Below are 24,592 nucleotides of genomic sequence, written 5' to 3' on the forward strand. Positions count from 1 at the left end.
ACAACTGCAGAAAGCCCTTGGCTGAAACAGGGAGCGAGACCCATTATGGACTGGGTTGCAGCAAGAGAAATCTTTGTTTCCGTCCTAAAAGGTGTTCATTCATCCCTAGTGAGGCCACGTCCATCCCAGCCACAACACTCCCTACTCCCATCCTCGGTCCAGGGCAGGTTCTTCCCCCACAGAACCCATTTCCACCTTCCTCCAGTCACCAAACAGTTTTTACCTTGTCCTTTCAGAGGGAGGGCATCGTCTCCCAGGCAGAGCTACCGCAGGCTATCTGCCTGCTGCGCAGGGTGGCGTCTGGCCTCGCGCCATGTTGATAGAGGCGTGTGGCAGCACAAAGGTGCAGGGCAATCAGAAAGACACTGTGTAAAGGCTTCCTATTGCACAATGATTTTGTGGTGGTTTTTTTAAGAAGTTTTGTGACAGCTCATCTTACTTTACAAATGTGTGCCTACAGCTTGATCACTCCCGTCTGTTTTACTGTGATTTGTACAGCAATTAGTACCCGTTCAGTTGTCAGTGGCAGTGGAGGGAGAAGGGCTGCCAGGTTAGTCTCTTCTAGGAGCGTGTAAACCTTTATGGAGCTCTTTTCTGTGGCCAAGCCCATGGCTGGACTCCTGGATGTTAGCACTTATGTGCCAATTCCTTGCTAAATAAAATAATTCACTTACTATTTGTAGAGCTGGGGACATAGTAGTCACTAACTGTTGTTTCCTTCTCTGAGTTCGAGGTGACAGAAATCCTTAGTGCGCTGACCTGTCTCCATCTGGACGACAATGGGCAAATTCTGTGCTGTGGGCACATTCAATAGCTTTACGACTGGATCAGATAACTACAGAACGATACTGCTACTTTTTTAGGTATTCCCCGTACTAAGCACTGGGGAATAATACTGCAGGCGTTGTGAAAGCATTGTCTGAGTGAAAACCGCAATATTTTAAAGCACAAACATGTGCCTGCTACTGTCAGATGGAATTTCTCAGTCATGTAAAATAACATATTAATGTAAACATGCAAAGGAACTGGAAATTGCCTTTTTTGATCAATGGGTTGCTAGTGAGTTGTTAATTACCTGGAGCTGAATGGAAGAGGTTCAAATGGGCAGCTGAGTTAAATGATGGAATGATTTTTTTGTAATCCTGCACACTTTGTATCATATGAAAGTGTCTTATGTGCATTCAGCTGGACAGAGGAACAGGGCAATTGCAGTTTGGAGCTGAAAAGAAAAATAAAGTAGTGACCTGCCTGATTGTATTGCTGGGTGCATTATAAGATGTGACTAGGAATGCCTAGGATGTAGGCATTTACATTTAATTTGTATTTACCCCAGATTTTTATTTTTTTAAAGTGAATTTTTAATAACTTTGTAGTTTAACCTTGTAGGGACCTAGCCTCCCTTTGCTGTCGTCTAGTTTTCATGTTCTTATTTCCCACTCAGCTTGCCACGCAGCACTTTTGTAGTGATTACCTAATGCTGCAGTTTCCCTCCTACTTAGGTGCTGCAACACTGCTATTCTTATTCCTGCAGCACTGGGGCTAAAATCCCACAGATGAAAGACAGTGAGCCTGTGTACTGACTCCAAAAGCCTGCTTGCTTGTCCTGAATCAGACTGTACTGTTACTGGAAGTGACTTTGGATATGCTTAATTGCAGCCTGCAATTCACAGGGACATGTACATTTCTGATGGAATGACTAAAAGCCTCTAGCATTAGTCAACCTGATCTGTAAATCATTTTTCACCAATATTCAGCCTACCCTTTTCCTCAGCAACAGAAAAGGGAATCCCAAAGAAGGCACGGTTTGACATATGCATCAGTCTCAGGTGGGCCCCTCTATTTCTCCCCATCTCTCTCCACAGCATTGCATCCAGCAATGTTTCCTCTCCAGAGGTAGAAAAGGGCTGGATGCAGTTTCATTCTGACAGCTGACGATATTTCGCAATGTACTTTGTAGAGAGCTGAGTGCTAGAACATGCCTGTTGACCCTCTCCCCCTCTCCTTTGCACAGGCCTGCGCAGTGGTCAGTCCCTGCCAAGGCAAGGGCAGCAAATTTCAGAGCCTAATCAAAATTTACTGCCACTGTCCTGTCAGACTGGCTGCAGATGATGCAAGCATGAGGAGAAAAGCCCTCTGGCAATCCATGAACATTAGATGTACCCAAGTGGCGAGTCAGTGAGTTGGAGGCTGCATGGGTGGACTGTGACAGAAGAAAACCTCCTTACCCATGGTTTTTCAGTCATGCTAACTATTGTCTTTTCTTGTTCTCTTATCTTCCCAGGAACGAGTGGAATATCTCTTTCTCATAATTTTTACAGTGGAAGCATTTTTAAAAGTAATAGCATATGGACTTCTCTTTCACCCCAACGCTTACCTCCGCAATGGCTGGAATTTACTAGATTTTATAATTGTGGTAGTAGGGTGAGTACCGATGTTTTGTCTTTGAACACACTGCACACACGAGGACACTGGGAAACTTTGGGAACATGAGGGTGGGTGAATGCTTGGTACATTACTTATGGGTGATGTTAGAGGTTGCTGTCCATCATGTTTCTCCTACCACCACCATTCGTCCCTCATGTGTTAGCCCTTGTACAGACTCCATGTGTTTTACCAAGTATTACTGTGTAATCTAAAAATACAGTTAACTCATTGGTCGTCTTCTGCAGGTATAACTTGATTCATGCTTGATTCATTCAATGTGTAGCAACAATTTGCCTTGAGGTAAATATTAAGGATTGACTATCGGTTGATGCACATTTTCTGTCTGGTATCCCTTGCTACTTAGCCTTTTCCAAGGCTTTTAAAGGTTTGCAAGACATAGAAATTAAACTGCTCTTTGGGAACCAGGATAAAAACAGGAAGCAGTGCAAAGCTATTGGACAAAGTCAAATGCCTGAATATGCTTAACTGGAAGAAAATCCCTTTGTTTGTAAATCTGTATGACTATTAAAAAAGAACATCTAGGTGGTATCCTTTAATTAAGTTTAGAGTTGAATGACATAAATTCTGCCATCTTGTGAGCTTTTACTGATTTTTCTCATTCTCAAAGATGGATGAAAAATTTAAATCTCAGGTTTTCATACTTACAAATAAAAATAAGTTCTTCAGTTCAATTGCACACTTCTGGTGATTTTAACATTTTTGATTTTGACCTTTTTAATGTTTTAACCTTTTTGAAGACTAATTTTACTATTGTAGATCAAACTGCCACTTTGAGCTGCAATCTTTCTAACCCTGTTAATTCCTCTCTGTATTTTTCAAGCTTGGCATTTAATTTATTCAAATAAAAGCAAAATAAAACACCTTTTGCTTTTTCTACCTGAGGGTAAGAGATAAACAAGGGGTTTGAATTGTGTTTGTTGAAGGGAAGAGGTGAAGGATAAACTACGCCTGAAGACAAAGAGAACAAGTATTATTTCCTTGCCTGAGTGATTTGTCCCATCCTCCCACTACTCCATTGTTAGAGAGTTTCATCACCCACAAAGACTTGCAGTCTTTTCACCTCTTTACCAAGGAAACCCTGCATCAGCTCCTAGGGAAAACGTTGAAAGGGACTCTTTCAGTCATCAAGCCCATCATAATTTCTACCTCAAACCAAGGTCCACCTAGTTTCTTGACCATTTTTGTGGTGGCCCCCGAAATTACGTCAGCATACTGCTGTATGCTACCCAATCCCTCCCACTTTCCATCATCATGGGGAAAAGTGGGTGGAAGGAGAATTCCCAGTGAGGGGGAGGGAGGACGAGGACGAGCTGGAACTTATTCTTAGTCACAAGACCTCTCTGCTTCCACGTAGGCATAACGCTTCTCCTTACGGCAATGCACAATTGTCTTTCTCCTTCATTCCTACCTGCAGCCAGAGGATCCCACAGCAAATTATTAATTGGAAACTGGCAAATCCCCAGCCCCTCCCCTGGCATTGATGTCCAATTCCATAGCTGGTTCTGCCTTTGAATGCCCTCAGATATCTCACTTGCTTAGGAGTTACTGTTTAACTTGAAAGATTGGAGAACAAAAGTCCTGTGAATGTGATTATTCCCTTTTCATTTTTATGAGAAAGAGACTTTTTAAAGAGAGGACACATTACTTCTTCTTCTTACATTGGAATGCGAAAGAGCAGGGCTCCAGAAATCACAGTGCAGCATTATATCTAGTTTAAGTACAGTCCTTTTTAATTTTCCTACTAGGGCAGTTAATCAGCAAGATGATATTCAGACTGAAATTAATTCCCTTGCCATTGACAGAAGCTGCAGCTCTCAGCTCTTCTATCTGCTCTTGCCTCCAGCAGCTCTCAGTCACTAGATGGAGAACAAAAAATGTAACTGGGGAGGGATTACATGAGTCTAATAAACATGGCCAAGACCCCAAGGTCTCTGTTAAATAGTAACAATCTCAAGTGACAGATTCCACTTCAAGGCCAGATGGGTTCCTCTGATGTTTATCTGTTTAAACTCGCTCGTACAGTACCACAGCCTAGGCTGGTGCACTGCTTTTTCTCTCCACAATCCCTCTGCAAAATCTACGTGGTGATACCATCTGTTCCTGCTCTGCCCTGTCTTCTTTTCCTACGGGCTGTCTGAAACCTCTCAATGACATTATGTTTAAATTTCAGCGTATTTGAATATTTTGTCAGGGAGGAACTCCCATGGGGAAGATTCAAAATAAATTTTTAAAAGAGAGAGAGGAGGAAGAAAGCAAGTGTTGGTAACAATATTTCCTTGTGGTGCCTTTTTCTGCCTATTGGTGGAGCTACTGGAGAAAGCTGAATAATTTGGACACAGCTGTAGCATTGGAAAGAGGGATTTATTTGGTATGTGGGGCAAAGGATGGTGTGGGACTCATACTGGAAGCATCAAGTCCCAAAACGACTGTGGTAATTGCCATTCGTGCTTGTTCTGCCTCAGGAATCATCTTCATTTTCAATAATGGTTGTCCTTGCTACAAAAAGTAGAAAGGCTAGGTGGGAAGTATTTCTTCAAGTACTGTGGAAGTTAAAGGAGCAAAAAAAAAAAGACAGGTTTTAGATCCTTTGTTTGTCTCTAAATCCACCTAGTATACACTGCTTACCACATATATCTTGAAGAGGTAATACAGCACGACTGGCTTCCTTTATGTTAAAACATACAAGTCAGTAGAGAAAGAGGAAAATGAACATGTGTAGGAGCAATTCTAGAGGGAAGTCTCAGGTTTTATAAAAATTAAAAAAAAAAAAGTGCTTGTATACTTCCCCCTGCCTTCTGAAGACAGGTCCCCCGGTATTCAAAAGGATCTTAGAGTCAGTGGTTCTAACAAGGCCACAGGAACACACAGCAGCAGCAGAGGGGAGCACTAAACACAACTGCTACGTTTTCTGGAGAAAGGGTGCACTTTAGACCTGTAAGCTTGTAACAGTTTATCGTTCTTGCACTATGGGGGACCTGCTTATTCGTCAGCTAAGTCTTTTAAAGCTTGATTCTTCCTTATCTTTAAATAGCCTATGACCCTGCTATAGCAGCTACCATTAAATAAATGCTGCTTTGAAGAAAAATGTCTGTGTGTGGGCATCAATCAGAGGCTCTGTGGATAAGAACATTATTAGTTAAGAGTAGAGATCACACCCCTAAGCTGCCTAATGAGGCACAACACACAAACACTAGCGATCAGTCAAATTGTTTCCTGCTTCCTTCAGTTTCGCTGTTCCTCTTTTGGAAAACATTAAAACTTTCAGATATAACAGTGATATCCTTTAATATTAGGCTGTTGGAGGAAATTTCTCTTGAGAGAAGACTAACTTGACAATGTTATGCTAGAAGAGTATGTGTCTTTCCTGGCAATGCTGTGGTTTGTCTGCCAAGCACAGTCATTCTCCAAGGACCCATAGCTTCTGCCAGAAAAAAAGGTGTCGTAATTTGAAAGGCAGTCTTACTTGGGAAGGTAAGCAGTGAAGGTATTTGGAAAGTATCTGAAATTCAGAGCAGACTGGAAAATGTGGTCACAGTACACGTCTTTCTGAAGACCTGTGGGGAGTTTCTAAAGGGCAGACGCAAACGCTTTCACACTCACAAATCACAGGTGAACTGTAAAACATTGTGAAAAAAATCATTGTACTTTACTATTTCTTTATACCTACGAGGATTTTTTCAGCTGTGTTTTTCTGCTGATTTTTGGCCTTAGAAATACCAAGCCCTCTGTTTTCTCTTTATATTCTATATATATCTTTATAATATATAAATTTATAAATATATTTATATTGTTGAGGCCCTTGACAAGTTCTTCTTTTATGCTATAAAAATCAGTGTGCCCTCCCCACAGAGGAAGAGATGAAGAGGTGTAGAGCAGGTTACAGCCGTATCATGCTGCTGTTGGGGTCATCTAGCAAAGCGAAAACCTTTTTGATTTCCAGATGTCAAAAAAGAAACAGAAAAATATAAGAAAGAAAAACAGTGAGGCTAGCTTCATACCTCACGAGTAAATGTAAAAAAAAAAAGTAGAGTGTGTCCATACACACATGTGCATGATAGAAATTTATTTTCTGCTTTATAGTTTATGTGTGTCAAATGAATTTAGTTTAGGTGTAGTTATGTCACAAGTGAATTTCAGAAACCAAGATGCTGTTAATTGTGCTTCTTCAGTGGAAAGTACTATATCCAAATGAAAATGGGGCATGAATTTAGGCTGGCAGAAAGTAGTTAGCTGGAAGGAAATAAGATTGATTTCTATATCTTTTTTTTAAAAAATGGTGAGATTTTTCATGGCCACAAGAGATTAAGCCTCTTGCATTTTTATACCATCCAAACTTTAGTTTCTCTGTCAGCACAATGTTCTCTCGCACCATGCTTGGAGTGTGCATTTCAGCTAACTCACCTACTGAGAAGAGAAGGAAAGAACTACACCTCGCTCCACCACCTCGCTTCCCCTTTGGGTCATAACGAGTTACAGCCGAAAAAGCATGTGGTAGTTGTAGCCTCTGAGTCACAGATGTCTGCCCATGCCCTAACTCAGGAGGCGATAGGGACAATGAAGTAGGATTGGCAAGATGTACTATAAATTTGAAGAGTGGAGTAGAGATTCAGTAGGCCAGATTGGGCACAGGCTATACCCCAATACAAAAGAGCGTGAAATAAATGAGAGAAATAAAAAGTTGTATTGCATTAGTAAAAAGCAGGATTAGTACAAGGGGAGATATTAATCATGGAGTAAATGCATTAAAACAGGATTAGCAGGAGTAAAGCAATTCAAGTAGGTTTTTAAATAAGCAGCAGCAGATTGAAGTAGGCAGATGACTGTGGGTACCTCAAGACAGTACATTTAGCACATCAGTGCTGGAGCACACAAACAGGGCCACCTGGCCTGCAGTGGAGCTGCATTAGTCTGGGAAGGCAGGTTCTAGCTTCAGTGGAATGAGCTGTCCTACTGGTTGTGTTTCTGCTCCTCCTAAATTAATTTAGGATATGTATAGCTTTCCTTAGGATGCAGACTTCTAGAGCAGCCCATGGCTCACTCATTGCCTGAGTGGCAGGAAAAACGCCCTTGGTGCGAGCTGCTAAGAGCTGCTGTTTGGTAAAACATGGGGCCAGTGATGATGGGGACTAGGAGAACGGACCCTCCGTTTTGCACATTTGCTGACTCAGAGTTCCTTGAGATTTCTTGTCTTCAGCATTGCAAGAGAGCTGAAAAACACCGTAAGAAACCTTTTGCAGTGAATTTTTTCCTCCAGAGGATCCCAGGAGACTGGGACTGTTGTATAGGTATGTCACTCATCATCTAGTATGGGAATTCTGTTGACTAGGAAGGTAGAAACATTTGAATAAGAAATAGAGCACATTTCTAGAGCTTAATCACTAGCTTACTGGAAATATATTAGGCCAAATTTGACCTACAGTGTTTCTATTATGAAGACCAGCAGAAAATTGCAACTGTATAATTTGTGTATACAGCTCAAGAAATACATATATTCCAATAATTCACGTTCTTTGCATCAGCTCTTGTTTATCTCTCTCTGTGGTATCCGTAGTCAATGCAGTATTTCTCACAGGCTCTGTTTTTGTCTTCTCCGCATCCTGCTTCTTAGTCTGCAACACCTACAAACTCAGCATTCAACCTCCCCACACACACTTTTTCCCACGCTTGTTACCTAGTTGTTAAATCTTTCTGCAGTGCTTGAAGCTGAGGCTTTGAATAGATCCAGTTAGGAGTTCCTCAGTCACAGCTGACAAGTTTTGTAAGACTCTTTAGATGAAATTTAAAAAAAAAAACCTGCTTCAGAAACTAATTTTGCATTTGCACTCCCCTAATCCATGTTTTTGTGTCAATTTAGTGCTGGGGAAATGTGTTGGCTTAGATGCTTCAGTAAACGAATCCTCCTTTTTCTATCCAGGGCAAGCTTCTCTATGTTTGTGGCTCTATCAGTAAGTTTTAACCACGGACTGCAAGGACTGGAGCTCCTTGTAAAGCAATCGGGCAGCTCAGTCTCTGTTTGATACGCAGTTTGGGGGCTCTCTGTGGAATATGCCAGTCAGGGCTTACAGATGAGATCCTGACAGAGGCACTGCAGACTGCAAAGTCTTAGAGAGAAATCAGTCAGTGCTGAATCCAGGCCACTCCAACTAGGCTGTTTCTGGCATTCCAGGCAGCTTCTTTAAAGTTACCTCTGGTACCTCCATGGCATGCTATGGGCCATAGGGTCTCTGCCACTCACAGGCAAGCTTTTTCTACAAAGCGCCAAACATCCATTTAGAGTGGAACAGCATTTAACCTCTACTGAATTTGGCTGGGTTCAAGCTGATGACTTAAGGCTGAAAGCAATGTCATTAGCAAATTCATGAGGAATCCATCCTCCCCCAAAGGTATTAATGTTTTACCAGAAAAATGGAAGCTGCTTCCTGAAAGCTAATTTATTAAATCAAGTTCTTATTAACACATAAGGTGAGCCTTCAGCTCTTTCACAGAAGAACATTTTCTTTTCTGCCTTGCTCTGCCTTTTCAAATGCATTCTGAGACATCTTCTCCTTAAAGCAGCTACTCCTACTAGCCAAGATAAAACATTAAGACTGGTATAATAAAACATTCTAATAATAAGACTCCCACAGTTTTGCACTTTCCCTAGCCAATGCATCAGGGGATTTACAAATGGATACACAAGCACATAATCTGAGCATACTCCCTTATCTAAAAATTTGGACCTTGAACGATCCCTGAGTTTCACTCCAAGTTCTACCTGCAGTGACCTTGGTGAATCTTAAGTCCTTGTAAAATGGGTGACAGATAATTAACGGTTGGATTAATTATGGATGATGATTTTTTCCCCAGGTGGATTGTTGGTTAATAAAGATAGCAAAGTATTGGCAGCAGAAAGGGCAAAACCTAACATTTTGTGCTTTCTCGCCTTTCTGCTCAACTCTCACTGGGTATGTCCAGATTGTCTGGTAAAGACAGCCTGCAGACTGCCTTCAAAATCTGACCTACGTGCTCTGCTGTTGGTGACCCTTTAAATTTGGCATGAGGCATTGCCAGAATGGCCATTTTGAAGCACCCAGCATGCCCCAGCGCGCAGGGCAGGGGGCACATCTCCATGTGCCACCAGGCAGGCTGGTCACTGGGGTATTCTATAGCTGGCTGCAAGGAGCCTTTAGGCTGAAGGAGGAGCATGTCGTGTTTATGTCTGCTCCAGAAACAAGTGTTTTGCAAGTGGTGTAGACATCACCATTAGGCTATTGCATATGGGAAGAGTCTGTCTCTCCTCCAACATATGCGAATGTCGACTGAGATGTGTGACACTCTTCACAGGTCTGTGAGATAGTTTGGGTGATATGATGATGATGATCTCTGTTCCTGTTTAGCCCAAGCCTTGCTGTCTGCCTACAGATTGTTTCCTCTTTCTTTTTGCAGGCTTTTTAGTGCAATTTTAGAACAAGCAACCAAAGCAGATGGGGGGAATTCAATAGGAGGAAAAGGTGCCGGATTCGATGTTAAAGCACTGCGGGCTTTCCGAGTATTACGTCCGTTACGGCTTGTGTCTGGAGTTCCTAGTAAGTAACGTCATTGTTTTTGTTTTATGTATGTCTGCAGTGTGGCATGGGGCAGAAGTAATTTGTGTAACATTTTTGAAGATGGAGAGTGATGCAGATTATTTTTGGTTTGTGTGGGAGGCCTTTTTTCAAATTAATGTAGATTCATGACAAATGTGATATTAATCAAAGGATGACCAAACCAGAGCTGAAGGGGAATGGAAGTTTCATGGCATGTCAATCTGATTGTGCAACCTTTGTAAACAATGAAAGTGGAAGATCCAAGATTTTCATTATTTCAAGCAGAAGATCCTTTAAATAATTGTGAAGTTATAGTGCTTTGTTGGTATTATAAATACTTGACCTTGATGGAAATGCTGTATGGTCATTTGTGTTGATTTTGGAGGGAGAGGAGCTTTTTCATTAAAATTGCATTTTATTCTTTGCACGTGATGTTCTGATCAAGAGCACTGGGAACAATTTAAAACCAACAGGACATAGGGCAATGACACAGTCATGTTCTCTGTTAGTCTTATTTGCTTAAATTATTTGTAATGCCTCTGAGAAAGTCCTCAAGCAGCTTTTGATAGTCTAACATCCATTTTCTTATTTACAATGAAGGTATGAGTAACTGGAAGTCTGGTAATTCTATTGTGGAGGTGGAATATGAACATCACAGCGTGGGAGGATTATATCATTTGGCTTGAGAGTTTGTTATAGATGGGACCTACTGGCCTCTTGGAGAGAGGGTTAGTTGAAAGCTGTTATTGCTTTCCATGTTTATAGCAATGAGAGATGTAGTTAGCAGGAAAGGAGTTAATCTTCTCCAGAATAGCTGTGGAGAGAGCTTTGTTTATGTTTATTTGGGGAGCTTGCTAGTTTGATGTCTTAAAGAACTTCTAACTTTAGTAATTCAAAAACCCTGAGTCAAGTTACCATAAACTCTGTGAGATCAGCTTAAAAATCGTGATTTATTTGTTAGGGAAAAAAAAAGCGTGAAGTTCTTTTTCTTTGGCTTGTTTTCTGACCCCTAGGTTATATTAAAGCCATGTTTGCAGGCTTTTCTCTACAACCATAAAAGGTAGAAACTTTTTAAATGAAAGGTGAGAATCTTTGTGGGAGGAGCTGAAGCACTGATAAAAGCAAAAAAATATTGAGACAATTGACAGCACTACTCTTTGGTCTCACAAAAAGCTATGCTTAGTAACCTGTCTGCAAGGCCTCAGCTTGTGCCCAACTTGGAGTTACTTTGGGCATCAGTGGGTGAGTAGAAAATATTGAAAAGTAAATGCGGTCTATTAGGCGGTCTATTAGGCAACTAAGGACCTTCTCTAATACAGAACTAACACCCTCTATTCATGCCACCTCTATTAGGGATTACTGCAGTGGATTGATTCATGCAGACAATGGTGTACCATGCAATACCTTCAGTCTGTGCAGAACCCAGCTCTGCTTTTGGCCACTTTTGTCTCATGAAGCGCATTCTGTCTGTGGTCTTCAGTCTGCACTGGCACCCACTTAATTCCTAGCTGTAAACTAAGGTTTTGTTGTTCTTTCCTAGTCCTTCTCTGATCTAAGTCTTTTGGCGCTTTCTAGCTGTGTGCCTGCTGTATTGTAAGGGGAAGGTACTTGAATTTAAACATCTAGGAACTGTTCTTGGTGAGATGCTGCTTACGCTGGGACGTGTTCTGAGAGTTGTTCTGACATAGGCTGAGCTTAATCGTACCTATAGTTCTTGCTGTTCTGGAGAACAACATGTGTTCCCCAAGACAAAGGGGTTTTGTTACTACTGTTCAAGTCTCTTGACTAGTGCTCTTGGAGGACTAGAGGAAGCTGAAGGAGCCAAATCTGACACAGTTCATACCCATATGCATTCTGATCCCAGGGTAGACTATCTAATAGTCCATTTGTGGGTTTTTGCATCAAGAGAAGTATTTAATTTGCACCAGAACAGAGCAAGGGAGCCTGGTGCATGCTAAGAAATATTTGGTCTAGATAATGAAATGCCAATCCAGTGTGAAGCAGGCAAACCATCAACTTGACCTGACAGACATTCTCTATTAGTCTTTATGGTTCTTACTAGGGAAATATTTATTGAACCAGGCTTCTTTGGGGCTGGTGTGGCTTTCAGAAAGCCTACTGAGGTCTGTAGTTAATACAGCCTCAATCTTCGCTGTGCATTTTTGAATTGTACAAATGCCTGTTGATTAGCCTAGATAAATGTTATCACATCCATATGTATTAGAGCGTAACTTTTCTCATGAGGCCTTTCAGATAAGATTGCCTAAGCCAACCATAAATAGTACGTTACAGGATTACATTATTACATAATAAATTAGTGCAGAGGTTTAGAAGTCAAATCTCTGGGTCTCATTCAGGTTCTGTTCCCTGAGACATTATAAACACCAATGGGTGAGTTACCAACATTGCACTTGCTGTGTTTTGCCATCTATAAAAAAATGCCTTTTGCTTCCTTCCCCTTCCAAAATGTGGTAGACTTTTCCACTGTGAGGAGATGACCCACATAGATTTGTCCTAAAATTACATGAATGTAACATGCACTGTAGTTTCTTCTCACTTAACAGACTCTGTAAGTGTATGGAAGCAGCATCCTATTAGTAAGAAGGGGTCCTTGGGGTCATTGGCAGCCACCTTCTGCATGGAAAGCCCAACATCTGCTGCTTGGGTTGAGGTCCAGATCTAACTACCACAATTTGGGAAAAAAAAAAAAAACTGTAAAGCACAATGATTCTTATAAACCAAATTTATGAAGCACATGGTGAATTTTTGCATGCAAATCTGAAACTCCTCAGGGTTGGGGTTGGGAAATAGGTTGTCTGAGGTGGAGAGATTGGCTTGCAGCATGGAATCATTTTCTCTGAGTCAAAAGGAGTTTGCGTGGGTTTTTTTCTCTCTGGCTCAATCCATAGGAAATAATCCAATTTAAGAGGGACATCTTTTATATTCAGGTTCGAGCATTTAAAGACCTGCTTCAGAATATAGAGAGTTTCCACAAAAGTATGATTCGAATTAGGGGAAAAACATATGAATTGCCCTCTAAAGTAAATTACTAGGGTCTGCATTTTGCAGATGGAGAGACTGAAGGAAAAGTTCAAGGTTTAACACTCAGAAGTGGCTTCTAATTCTATATGTCTCATATTGGCTACCAGTGCTAGATATGGGTATCTGAAAGCTTCAGATAGATGGACAGAGGACGTCAGCTTCAGAGCTGAGAATCTCTTTTCTCTAAGTCCCATCTATGCTTAGTTCCTGGGACTTGGCTGTCTCTTGCCAGAAAATGCCTCAGCTGTGTAGCGAAGAATTCAGGGACTGTTCAGCGCAGAAGTGATTCATTTGCAAGCAAAGTTGGTTCACCCAGAGGCAGAGAAGCAAAGGTACCTTTGACAATCTTTGTTAGGATTGAACTGTCCTAGCCCCCAAATTACTTTAGTGCATCCTAAAACCAAAAGGATTTGAGGTCATGAGTTCAACAAAGCCTGAAGACTATGTCTGGATGACTGTCATTGGCAGAAAATATTTCATAATCTTTAAGAGAACAGATGATACTTTTATTTTTTGTGATTATATGGACATTCACAAGACCACTTGTCATAAGGTGGTCATTTTGTTTAAAATATGAGGCAGATGTTTTTTACCCATGTCATAAAAACAATTGTAGCATCATGGGAGAAGCCTTCAAAGGCACTGAATCTAATGTCTTTGGGTTCCTGTTACACCTTCAAAAATTGGTGTTAAGTATTTACACATTTCCAAGCAGTGCAATAGGGATTGATTGGTGGGGGTTTTGTTGGTTTTGTTTGTTTGTTTGTTTGTTTGTTTAAAAAAAAGGAAATAAAGGTAGTTTGAGTTCCTTTCTTGAAAACTTTTTTTGGAGTGAGAAGTACAGTTTTTGTTGAGACTGTGTGAGGTGCATGGCAGAGCAGTAGGTTAGATACTTCCCACAGCTCTCATCCATTGCTGACAGTTGCTTTGTGAACAAAATAAAATTTAAAAGGGATAATTAAGCAGACTCTTTTTTTTTATTTTTTATGTCTAACTTTTTTTAAAGTCATACTGCTTCGGAAAAAATGATCCATTCCCAGTCTGTTTAGCCTGGCATTATCTTTTAAATTAATGGTGAATATTTTCAAAAGCACATGGGTGATTTAGGTTTCACAGTGGTAAGTCACTTTTGAAAATTAAACATAAGCACATTATATAATTGATACACAGGCCAGACTTCACTGTTCAGCTATTCTGTTACTGTCATACTAACATAATTCTTGTAGTGCATACTTTATTTCAGTTGCTGAAATAACTTCACTGCTGATGTACCAAAGCAGTCTCCTTGTAAAAAACAAACTTCACTTGTGCATTAGAGCACCCATCTTAATGTGGTATTAAGATCAATATATTGGTTTGAGAAAGGAGAGAGAAGGAAAACAATTCCCTTGACGGACGTAAGTAGACAAGTGCAAAATCAGCATGTATACCAAAACTTAATCACCTTAGTGTCTTGGAAACTGTTACTCAGTATTGCCTTTGGCAGGAGCAAAGCATTGCAAAGCTTTCTAGGGACAGAAACAAGTCAGCCCTTTTGTGTCAGGAGTTTTCTGTTGAAAACTGTTCCTCCATTTTACATTACTAAATATTTTAAAACTTGTTTTAAACATTTTGTGCTCGAGGACGGCAAAAAGAAGCATCCAATTCAGCAATGAAGAAGCATGATCCAATTAAAAAAGAAAATCACTCCTGACTATTGGAAAGGGCAATCAGTTACTCCTACACATGCTAACTCACACCCATTTAACTTATTAAATTCCATTTCTAACACTTTTATTCATGCTGCTCAATTATACCACCTCATACATCTGTTCATCCTCTTTCTGTTGTACTTCGTCTTCATGTACCTACATTGTTGCCACTAGTTATTGCCTATCTGATATTTGCCAAACTTAATTTATAAGCTCTTCTAGATAACTTGAAAGCCATATAGTTTGAGTAGATATTGTACTCCATACTTGTATTTTCAATGAGATCCTCTGCTGAGCACCAAGTTTTATGTGGGCACCTTACCAAAGCTAGAGAGGAAACTTGACTGTTCCCTAGAACAAAAACTTGCCGTGTTTTTTCTTTTGTTTTTTTAAAAAGAACGACAAAAAGCTAAGCCTGTGATGTGTTCAAGCTTCACTGGAGTCTCCTAGCAGGAGGGAGTTACTCAAAGGCAGTGTAGATAGGTCTCTACACCAGTATTTGCATGGTCTCCTGGAGATGCAACAATCGCATAACTGGGAAACAGAGGGTATGAGCAAAAGAACCTAAGCCAGACCCTCCTCATGACAGTGCAATGTCTTTCTGTCAGTGAAACAACAGCACGTAACTGGCTAAGTATATTTTTTTTTAGTTAAAATGAAATAAGACCAGAATTTTCATGCATGAATGCCTAGACATTACTACCTTTACACGTATTTAAATAACTAACTAGAGCAACTAATTTTTCAGAATGATGCTGTTGTTGAAGTCCATGATTGCTCTGAGTTCATGTGAAAATTGGGCACCTTCAGATAAGGTGAATGAAAAATTTAGACATTTTTAGATTTTGGTCTGTCTCATTACAATTAGTCCTCATTTGCCCTGAAATGCTCTTCTCTATTAAAATTTACAATGCTTTCTCAGTCCCAGCAATGTTCTCTACCCCATATTCATTGCAGTGTTTTCTCATTACCACAGTCGTCTTCCATCCTTATCCCAGACTCTCTGGCATTAATCAGATTGTTTCTTTAAACTTTGTAGTATATAGGAAAGTATCCTGTCTTTACTTGCACAGCCCTGATAGACTTGAGCCATTCATGTGTGTATATATGATGCCGCATTCACCACATACAGCAGTAGAGATGAGAAGTGAAAAAGCCCCTGAGGGCTCTATGAGAAGAGTAATGAATGAGGGAAGTTTTGCCCATTTGAGAGATGCTGGATTGTCAAAGATGCTGGATTGGTTTGTTGTTAATTTGCCATATTGTTGCAGATAGGTGAAGCAAGGAAATCCCATGGGTGATTGGACTGGATTTTTTTTCTGTCTAGGTTTTGTCTGTGTGGGACACTGCCTAAGTACATTGTGCCTACTAAATTACAGTCATTTTTGGGGGGGAAGTAAGAGAAAAAGCCTTACAAATGCTTATAAGATGTTTAGGCTATAGTCTATATTTTCCGATGAAGGTTGTTCTTAACTCTAAGACTGGTAATATTTCTTTTTTTTTTTCTCCCCATTTTTAAGGAATATGATCAAACCTAATAATTTCAAATCATAGGGGAATTCTGTCTGTCTGTCTGATCTCATAATTCAGAGATACCCCCCACTGAAAGAAAAATATGAGGGGACTTTTATAGCAAAATATAGAGTAACTTACAGAGTTTAAGACAGTAGGGACATGTCAGACTCACTATGGTAATCCTCCTAACATAAGACTAAGCAAATCCTCTACCTCATGTTTGATTCCAGGACTCTGAATTTGCCCTTGAATGATTTATAAAAAATGGGGGTTTGATGCATGTTGCCTATCAGAAGGCCTTTTAGTGCTCTGAGCTAGAAACTGGTACTATACTTCAGCTACACCTGATTTGGAGGTAGTGTACCTAACCAGGGGGGAACAGACATAACATTTTCTCTCTTGTGTAATCCTTGTAAAGCTGAATTTGTCTAGAGGCCAAATTGAACTCAGGTGTAATTGAAGCATCCTCAAAGCCACTCTATCCGGTGTGTGGAGAAGGCTAGGCCAGTAAATAAGGATCAAGCACCATGCAGAGAGCCCAGTTCCTGCTGCAGGATGCTGCTCCTGAAACATTAGCTTCTGCCTGTGCTGTATAAAGCAGGGAGAATGAAATGGTGATTAATTACCCTCAAATGCCCTCTCCCAGGGGAAACTCACTATTCTCATTTGTAGCATCATGTCAACTTGGGTGTGTCAAACCACTTTACTGGAGGGTGAGCATGGGACCTAGCACAACTCTACATGTTGTTAGTTCTTTCTGTATCTCAGTGTGCAGCCTTATTCCACCCCCCACACCTGACTGTCTGGCCTCTGATTGCCCTCCCTGTTTGGGCTTGCAATGCCCTTCCCAGCCACTGAGACAACGCCGCTCCATCTATTGCAATGATTCCATTTTGCAGCTGTTGAAATAAACACACCCAATGCAGTTATTTGGCTTGCATTTGGGATTTTTTTTTTTTAGTGCACAACTGAAATTTTCAACTGTAATTTCTCATTGTTTTCTGCACAGCCCAAGAAAATTAACACCACTTTATATAGTTGAGGAAATTATGTAATTGAGGTAATAAACACAGAGAATTCAAGAAATCAAAAATGACATCTCTTTTGAGAACCATGAATTTTTGGAATAAGGCAAAGAAATGTGAGCCATTGCCTGTTTCTATATGTTGAATCGCACATATTAAGTCTTAAGTTTTAAGCAAATAGTAACTGGCAGTCAGGAAGACAATTTTTTTTCAAAATGTGTATGCTTCTGGCAAAGTATAGTTGGCAGTCATCTGTTTTGCACATGGTTCGTGTTTATCAGTGTCACTGGTGGAGCTAGGGGCTTAAATTTACCCTCCTGATGCATGTGAGGTTATGATATAAACAGCATACCAGTGGAGAATTCTGGCTTGCCTTCAATGTGAGGAGATAGGAAAAGCGGCCTGATCAAAGCTTCCAAGGTGTGAAAGGTTTGTGTGTGTAGGTACAAAAGAGTAGAGTAAGCTGGAGGAAACAGTATACTGGGCAGTTTACCGCCACCAAACCTATGTGACAAAGGTCATTGACAACAGAGGGAATTGCTGCAAATACATATGGGCAAAATTTGGCTTCCAAATCTTAGTTCTACCTTAAACTTTTTTGTTGTTGCATTTAATAATGTCAGCTTTTGCCAAGTCCAGTTCCTTTCTTTTCTCTTGGGCTCTAAAAGCTGTAGGAAACGTGCTCTCAAGCAGATTTCTTACGTTCTCCTTCATTCTTGAACAAGACTTCTCAACCATCTGTACCATCTCTCCAGCACATACAGCACCGTGTGAGGACAAGTTGCACCACCTTTCCCATGTCATTGCCTAGCTGTTTTTAATCTCAAGTGACCAATTTGTTCTGCTTTCATTACATATGGGAAGGGAGTGGAGAAAAAAAGAGAGAACAGTCTGAACCAAATGTCCTCATTAAGCTTATTTCTTCATAGTTAACTTAAAACTCTACACATGTTCGCAAGTCCTTTATTTACTCAGGTCACTGTTACTCAAGGGAATAATTTGATTCCAGCGTAGCATCTCCCATAGGTAAAGATAATTCCTGTGAGCAGGGCTTACACAATCAGGACCTAAAGCATGTTTCCTTGAGTGGTACAACCTGCAGAATGATGTAATTTATGGCAGAAGACGTTAACTTGGTGTAGCAAAAAGGGGTTTGTCTTAGTAAAGAAGATTACTCACAGAGGCACAGACTTCTTGTTGTAATAAAGATTTATTTCATATTTAAGGAATGCCAATGAAAACAGGGAAATATTTATTATTTGATCTTGGCTATGTAGCTCTTTTAAAAATAGCACTAACTATGAATGTACCCAATAACTGTGTCAGCCTTTATCCTACCAATTACTGTGCGGGCTGGCATGATTATTTAACATGTCTTCACAACAGAACAAAACAAAAAATCCCAATACCATAATGTGAGACCACATCAGGCTGTAGGCAGTCCCTTCCAAATGAAGAAAATAAAGCCCACACTGACATCAAAGAGCAGACATGGAGATAGTCAAAAAATCCTAGCTTGCCTTAGTAAAAGGTTTTTCAGAAGTGCTCCGGATGAATCAAACTTTCTTTCTAGCATCTTTTTTCATTCTTCAAGTAATGCCCAGATTTCTCATTCAGAATGGGCATAGGGCACGGCTCTGAGAGAGGGCCCATACCATCAAGATGCTTGTCCTAAAGCATCAGAAAATCTAAGAATGCCATCTGCTGTCTCCTAAGAACAGTTTGCATTGTTGTTTAGGTATGCTTTTGTCTGGACCATAAAGGAGCAGAAGTATACATACAGATTGTAGCTAAGTGGTGTCAGCAGGAGTGTGTTGGGTTCCCAGTTGCTCACTTGTAATGCTGGCTGTTGCTGTCTCATGACGGGCGAGGGAAGATATTGCTGTTCCAGATCAAAATAGTAAGGGTATGATCTGCTCTGTTTTCTTCTTACATTCTCTCCCAGATGACATCTCTACTGCATCTGATGTCATCCCATACTTTGATTCCAATTGGCTAAATTTTGCGTTGCTTATTAATTTAAGATTTTGTAAGGAATATTTGAAGTCCTTTGTTCATTTTCTCTGAAGTGAATGTATGTCTATTAATTTGATACTGAACCGTTGGGACTTTTTAACATGCCTGAAACTTCCTCATCCTCTCTTGAAGAGGTGACTAACACACGCTGGGTAGCATTTGTCTCGGAAATGGGACACAAGAGAGTTCATAGAAGAGTGTTTTGCTCAGGACACAAGGCAGTACATGGATGCTCCATGACTCTGGCATTATTTGAATTAATTCTGTTTGTCCTGGTCTTCCAAAAGCATTGTTAGATGCCTGTGGTCATTGTTGTGATTTTCACAAAGCATTCTCAAAATATCGGCAAAGCACAGAGCAGTGGACCAGTCAGTTCTCTCAGCCAGTGAATACATTTTAAGTCTTCTGTTTAGTCTCCAAATAAATTATTTTTTTCAGTGATGATCTGAATTTGTAATAATATTGCATCTTGTATAAGTGCTATAGGAGGAAAAACACCAAAGCACACTGAATTGAGTGGAGGCAAATCTGAGGAAATATATTTTAAAATTTCGGTGGCTACATAAATCTATTTGAGACCTGCCCTTTTCTCTTTAATCTAGCTTCTCCAAAATCAGCTACTGCCTTCTGAGTTAAGTCTGCTTGATATTACTGTGCTAGTTGAGAACACGGGAATATTGGCTGGTATGGACAACTAATAAATGGACAACTTTTCTATGCTTAAGATGTTCACTGATGGAACATATAATTTGTTGTTCTTGCCATGGGGAAGTATTGACCAAAGGCAAACTACAGCCCACCTAACGTGCCCAGTCTCTTAACATTTTATCAAAGTTTTCTTTCTGCCAGGGAAAAGGGAAGGAGATCAGACATCTTTCTTAATCTCCCTTTTTCCCAGAAGCAAATCCAATTCCTGTTTAACACATGTAACAATAACCTATCCCATATGTGTTTTGCCCTTTGTTGCAACTATTTTTTCTGAGTTGTCTGAATAGCTATGCCTCTTATTTTTTCAGTTTTAGATTATCTTCTCATGGTTTGCCCTGCCACATCAATCACAATTCAGAAAACATCTGCTAGCCCTCTGCAAAGAATCTTTTTTTTCAACTTCAGTAATGCTAAAGCTGCTCAACATTTTTACATTAGAAGCATTTTTGATGGAAAGTAGCTCATGGTTTAAAAGAAATAGAAGAAATTATAAAAATTCTATTTTTGACACTTCTTTCATAAGGCTTACTAAATTTTGGTTTTTTTAGGAGTGGAAAGATTTATAGGAATTCAATTTCATTATCAGATTACAAAACCTGCTCTCTAAATTTTCTTCAAGCATCTCATCTTTCAATCAGATACCATTCTTGCAGAGGGCTCCCCTTTTTGAAGGCAGTAGTACACGCCTGGTGTGAGAACGGGGACATAGCAAATGCTATATATCTTAGAAGTATAATCTGTTGGTTTGTTTTCTTTTACATTACTGTTAACACATTAAACTAGCAGCCTGGCTGACATTTCTGTCTTGTTTTGCATTGGCTGTTGGGTTTAGTGATTTTTTTCTGCAATAACTGCTGTTTCTTGTTGTTCAGCACATTTCTGCAATTGATGTTTTCTCATAGGTTGTTGCTGTACATTGCTTTTTGATATATATTGGAAGTTACCAAAAGATAAATTTCCTTTTAATCAGGTTTGATATCTTGGTCAGAAATCAAACCAATATGTCCATGTATCCATACAAACAAGCTTTACAAAGGCCTGTTTTAAATCTAACAGTGCTGCTGTTTAGTATAAACAGCGCCCAATGAAAGAATTTAGGGTTGAGTCTCACCCTTGCCCTCACAATATAGGTGAAAATTTAAACTCAAGCTTTAGCCCATCTTTTGCTTTTCACATTCCAGTGTTGAGATCGTTATTTCACTTAAAATCTTTACTTTGGAGGGGGCCAAATTCCACTCAGATTTATATTTGTAGATTTCTGTATCTGGAAAGAATTTAATTTAGCTGTTCAGTTTTTGCAGCAGGAGAGACTTATGATTCCCTCTTGACAGCTTATTATACGTAAAAGGAAATTCAAAATAAAGAAATGTTTAGTTCCAATGCATTTTAGCAATACATACACAGTCTGTACAAAAATCTTTTGAATTGTGCCAGTCGTAAAGAAAGTTACAAAGAAAGTAAATATCAATAAAGAACCATTCTTTCGTCTGACAAATACATATTTGCGAAAACTGCAACCATTAATTTTTCTGTCCAAACATACTGAAGCTACCTAGGGAGCTAAAGGAGGTTTTGCTTATTATATCAGACCTAAAGCTATTTTATTATCCAATGCCTGCAAGCAGAGCTTTAAATCTAATCAGATTTACAAAAATCAAAAGCAACAGTCTTACTAGTGTGGAAAAGAAAAAAGCTGGAGTTTTAGGAATTCTGAAATGGGACTGATTAACCACTGAATAGGTGAGTCCCTAAATCCAAACTCTCTTCTTAAAATTAAGAGGCAAAGTTGTTCAGATTTGTCTGGCCATGTCTTTTCAAGGATTTTGGCATTGTACCATGCATTTTCATTAACAGTATTTTTAGTAGTTTAAAAAGAGAAAACAAATCCCACGTGTGCATCAAAACAATAACATAGTAGTGATCACACATCATGTGGTTCGCATAAATTCTTTCATTACTTGATCAGGTAACTTTCTATTTTTAGGTTCTCAAAATACTCCTAAAAACCCTGTACGGCAGCAATTTTGAAAATGTCATGCTATGCCTCTCCAGAGCTTAGTCCCACCTATGCCCATTAAGCACTACCCAAAGTTACGAGGTGAAGTCTCCAGGGCTATATAGCCTGTGCTTGTCATATACGATGCTGCACTTCCACATAGATAGCCATCTAAAGAGAAAGTTTTAGGGTTTATCCAGTATTTTGTTGTACTTTTTCTATCATGAGAAGCTAAAACTTAGTGTAGCTCATGGTATGCCAGTTATGATAGGCTTGAAGCGTTTAACCCACAAGAAGATCAATTTTTGTCATCAATATATTTTTCTCCAAGTACTGCAAGACTGCAATATTATCATCCCTGGATGCACATTTACATTTGCAGGACCCCTGTTAACATTTGTTACCTTGCTAGCTTCTACCTTCTCGAAACATGTTCACAAGTGATAAGTTCAGGAGAAGGAGCTCAGACAACTAAAAGACTCTTTATTACTTATAAGACAGAAAGGATTATTTAGCTATGAACAAAAGGGGCTAATGTCCACTTACCTGGGGAGCTATGAAAATAAACAGTTAAAAATAATGCTGTTCGTGACCCTTAGATTTTGGCAACTTTACAATGGCATTTGTAATCCAACAGTCATTTGTCCTCTACTTAAATGCTGGTACACTCACAGTTGAGACCCAAGTGCTTTGAGCCCATTTCTGCTACCACTGTGCTTTAGCAGTTACAGGTGTCCATAGTTCCTCATTTCAAAAACTACATGCTTAGGATACAGTAATGTGTGTAGTCATTCCTCAGAGCTGTGTACAAACAGCATTTGGCATTCTGAAACAAAGCTCTTTAATCATTATCTCAGTTCAAAAGTTACTTAACTATTGGTTTGGGGGGGTTTACGCTCACTTGACCAGACTGACGGCAGTACAGCATTTTGACACATTCCTATACAAGTATTCTGACAGTGGCACAGGACTAGACCAAAATTTGATCCTGTACTGGAGCTTGAAAGACTTTCTGACAGCTGAATCTGTCACAGCTGTGCTTGAGCAAGAAGAAATTTTAAAAAGTGGAAGTGTGATGGATCATTTCACTGAGAACTGGTGCAGTCTTCTGGCCAGACTGTCTTTGGTTTTGCATAGCTCTGTAGAGAAAGGGGCGAATAAAAGTTCTTCCTATTTGTGATCCTTCACAGTGATTAAGTATAGATAAAATCTTTACAATGAGCCCAAGAACTGTTTTCGCAGAGTCCATGATCGTTCTGTCAGCAGAAAATCAAAGCTATTTCCTGAGAAAGGGTGACAGCTGATCCTTGCCGGCCTAAGAACTGCCAGGGCTCCTGCATGCCCTTTACCTGCCTCACTTTCAGCAGCAAATACTTGACCTCATCCTCCCCCCTCTCAGCATAAGACTACTTTAGAGCACACTGTGGTCCTTGTTCAAAACAGCCTTAAAGTTAACTTACCGAACTTCATTTGTGGTTTTGATCAGAATAGTCTTTTTTCTGTAATGTGCAGTTTTCAGTAGGCAGTTAGTTGCCACTTTTCTCTCCATGTTCCTTCTGTATACGCAGGTAGCTGCATGGGAGGGACACTACACCTTTTTTTTTTTTTACACTGAAAAACTGTAGATCTTGCCTGGACCTCATCCTCAGCAGAACTGAGCTAGGATCAAATGGCTGGAGAATAAAGTTGAGCTTGTAGGAGCTACCTAATATGTTGAGACTGGAAAGATGAGCAAGCAACTTTATAAGAAAGTGAACGCTTTTGTACTTTGAACAAAAAGCTATTAAAAAAGGTTAAAGCCCCCCAGGAGGGGAGAGGGATGCTTCTATGAGTGGTAGTAGAGGTTTCTTCCAGCAGAGAGGCAGAGAGCCTAAGGCAGTCTGTACCAACCAACCATCCTCCTCAGGCAGCCAAAAGCTGGGGTTTCGTGGCCACCATGCTGAGGGCAAGCTGTATTGTTTGGCTGTCTAAGTTAGGTCACTCTGACAAGCAGAGAATACTGAAGTTTAATTGCTTCTCAAGAGAAAAGAATCCAGAAGGAAGAGCTGGGGTTTGTTGTGGCTTTGATTTTGCCCTGCTGTTCCTTTCTCGCCTCAAAGGATGAGGCAAGGGCAGTATTGCAAGACTTGACAAATATAAAACAATTGTGTTTGCTTACACATGCCCATTTGTATGAATCTCCTTTTTTGTGTGTGTATTTGTTTGAAATGTCAATGAAAACGTGGTTTGAAAATAGAGGAATGAGAACATGGGAGCAGATGCCAAAACTTTCTTCTTCTATTCATTCCAGCACATGGTTTTGAATTGTATGTTCGTATATGTTTAAATGGCATTACCTACTCCAAAATAGTCACTGTTCAGCTTGAAAAGTGTCTTTCCTAGTTTTTCTTTCTTTTCACTTCAGCTAGTTTTCTGTCCTATGTTGTGTCTTTCCTTCCTATTCCAAGACCTTCTCTATTATTCTTGAAATAGAAATGACATCTGCAGCCCCAAGAACGCTGCACTACACCCACAGAATTTGCTTTATCTAGCAATCTGCCACTAGTATTTTGAGACTCCAGCAAGACAGTACAGGACTACCTCCCCAAA

At 40.0% G+C, this 24,592-nt stretch overlaps 1 protein-coding gene across 1 annotated transcript in view; it reads left to right on the forward strand.

Moving 5' to 3' along the window:
• Positions 1–2,281: 2,281 nt before the first annotated feature.
• The window catches only part of LOC104079599 (voltage-dependent L-type calcium channel subunit alpha-1C-like), a gene marked incomplete at both ends in the record, with an annotated part of 28,010 nt that continues 5,699 nt past the window's right edge, over positions 2,282–24,592 (forward strand). The window contains 2 exons of the mRNA XM_009581685.1: positions 2,282–2,421; positions 9,871–10,010. Of these exons, the coding sequence (XP_009579980.1) occupies positions 2,282–2,421; positions 9,871–10,010 (280 nt within the window). The remainder of the gene's footprint in view (positions 2,422–9,870; positions 10,011–24,592) is intronic.

This window comes from Fulmarus glacialis, unplaced genomic scaffold (genome assembly GCF_000690835.1).
Source record: "Fulmarus glacialis isolate BGI_N327 unplaced genomic scaffold, ASM69083v1 scaffold30297, whole genome shotgun sequence".
Lineage (NCBI taxonomy): Eukaryota > Metazoa > Chordata > Aves > Procellariiformes > Procellariidae > Fulmarus > Fulmarus glacialis.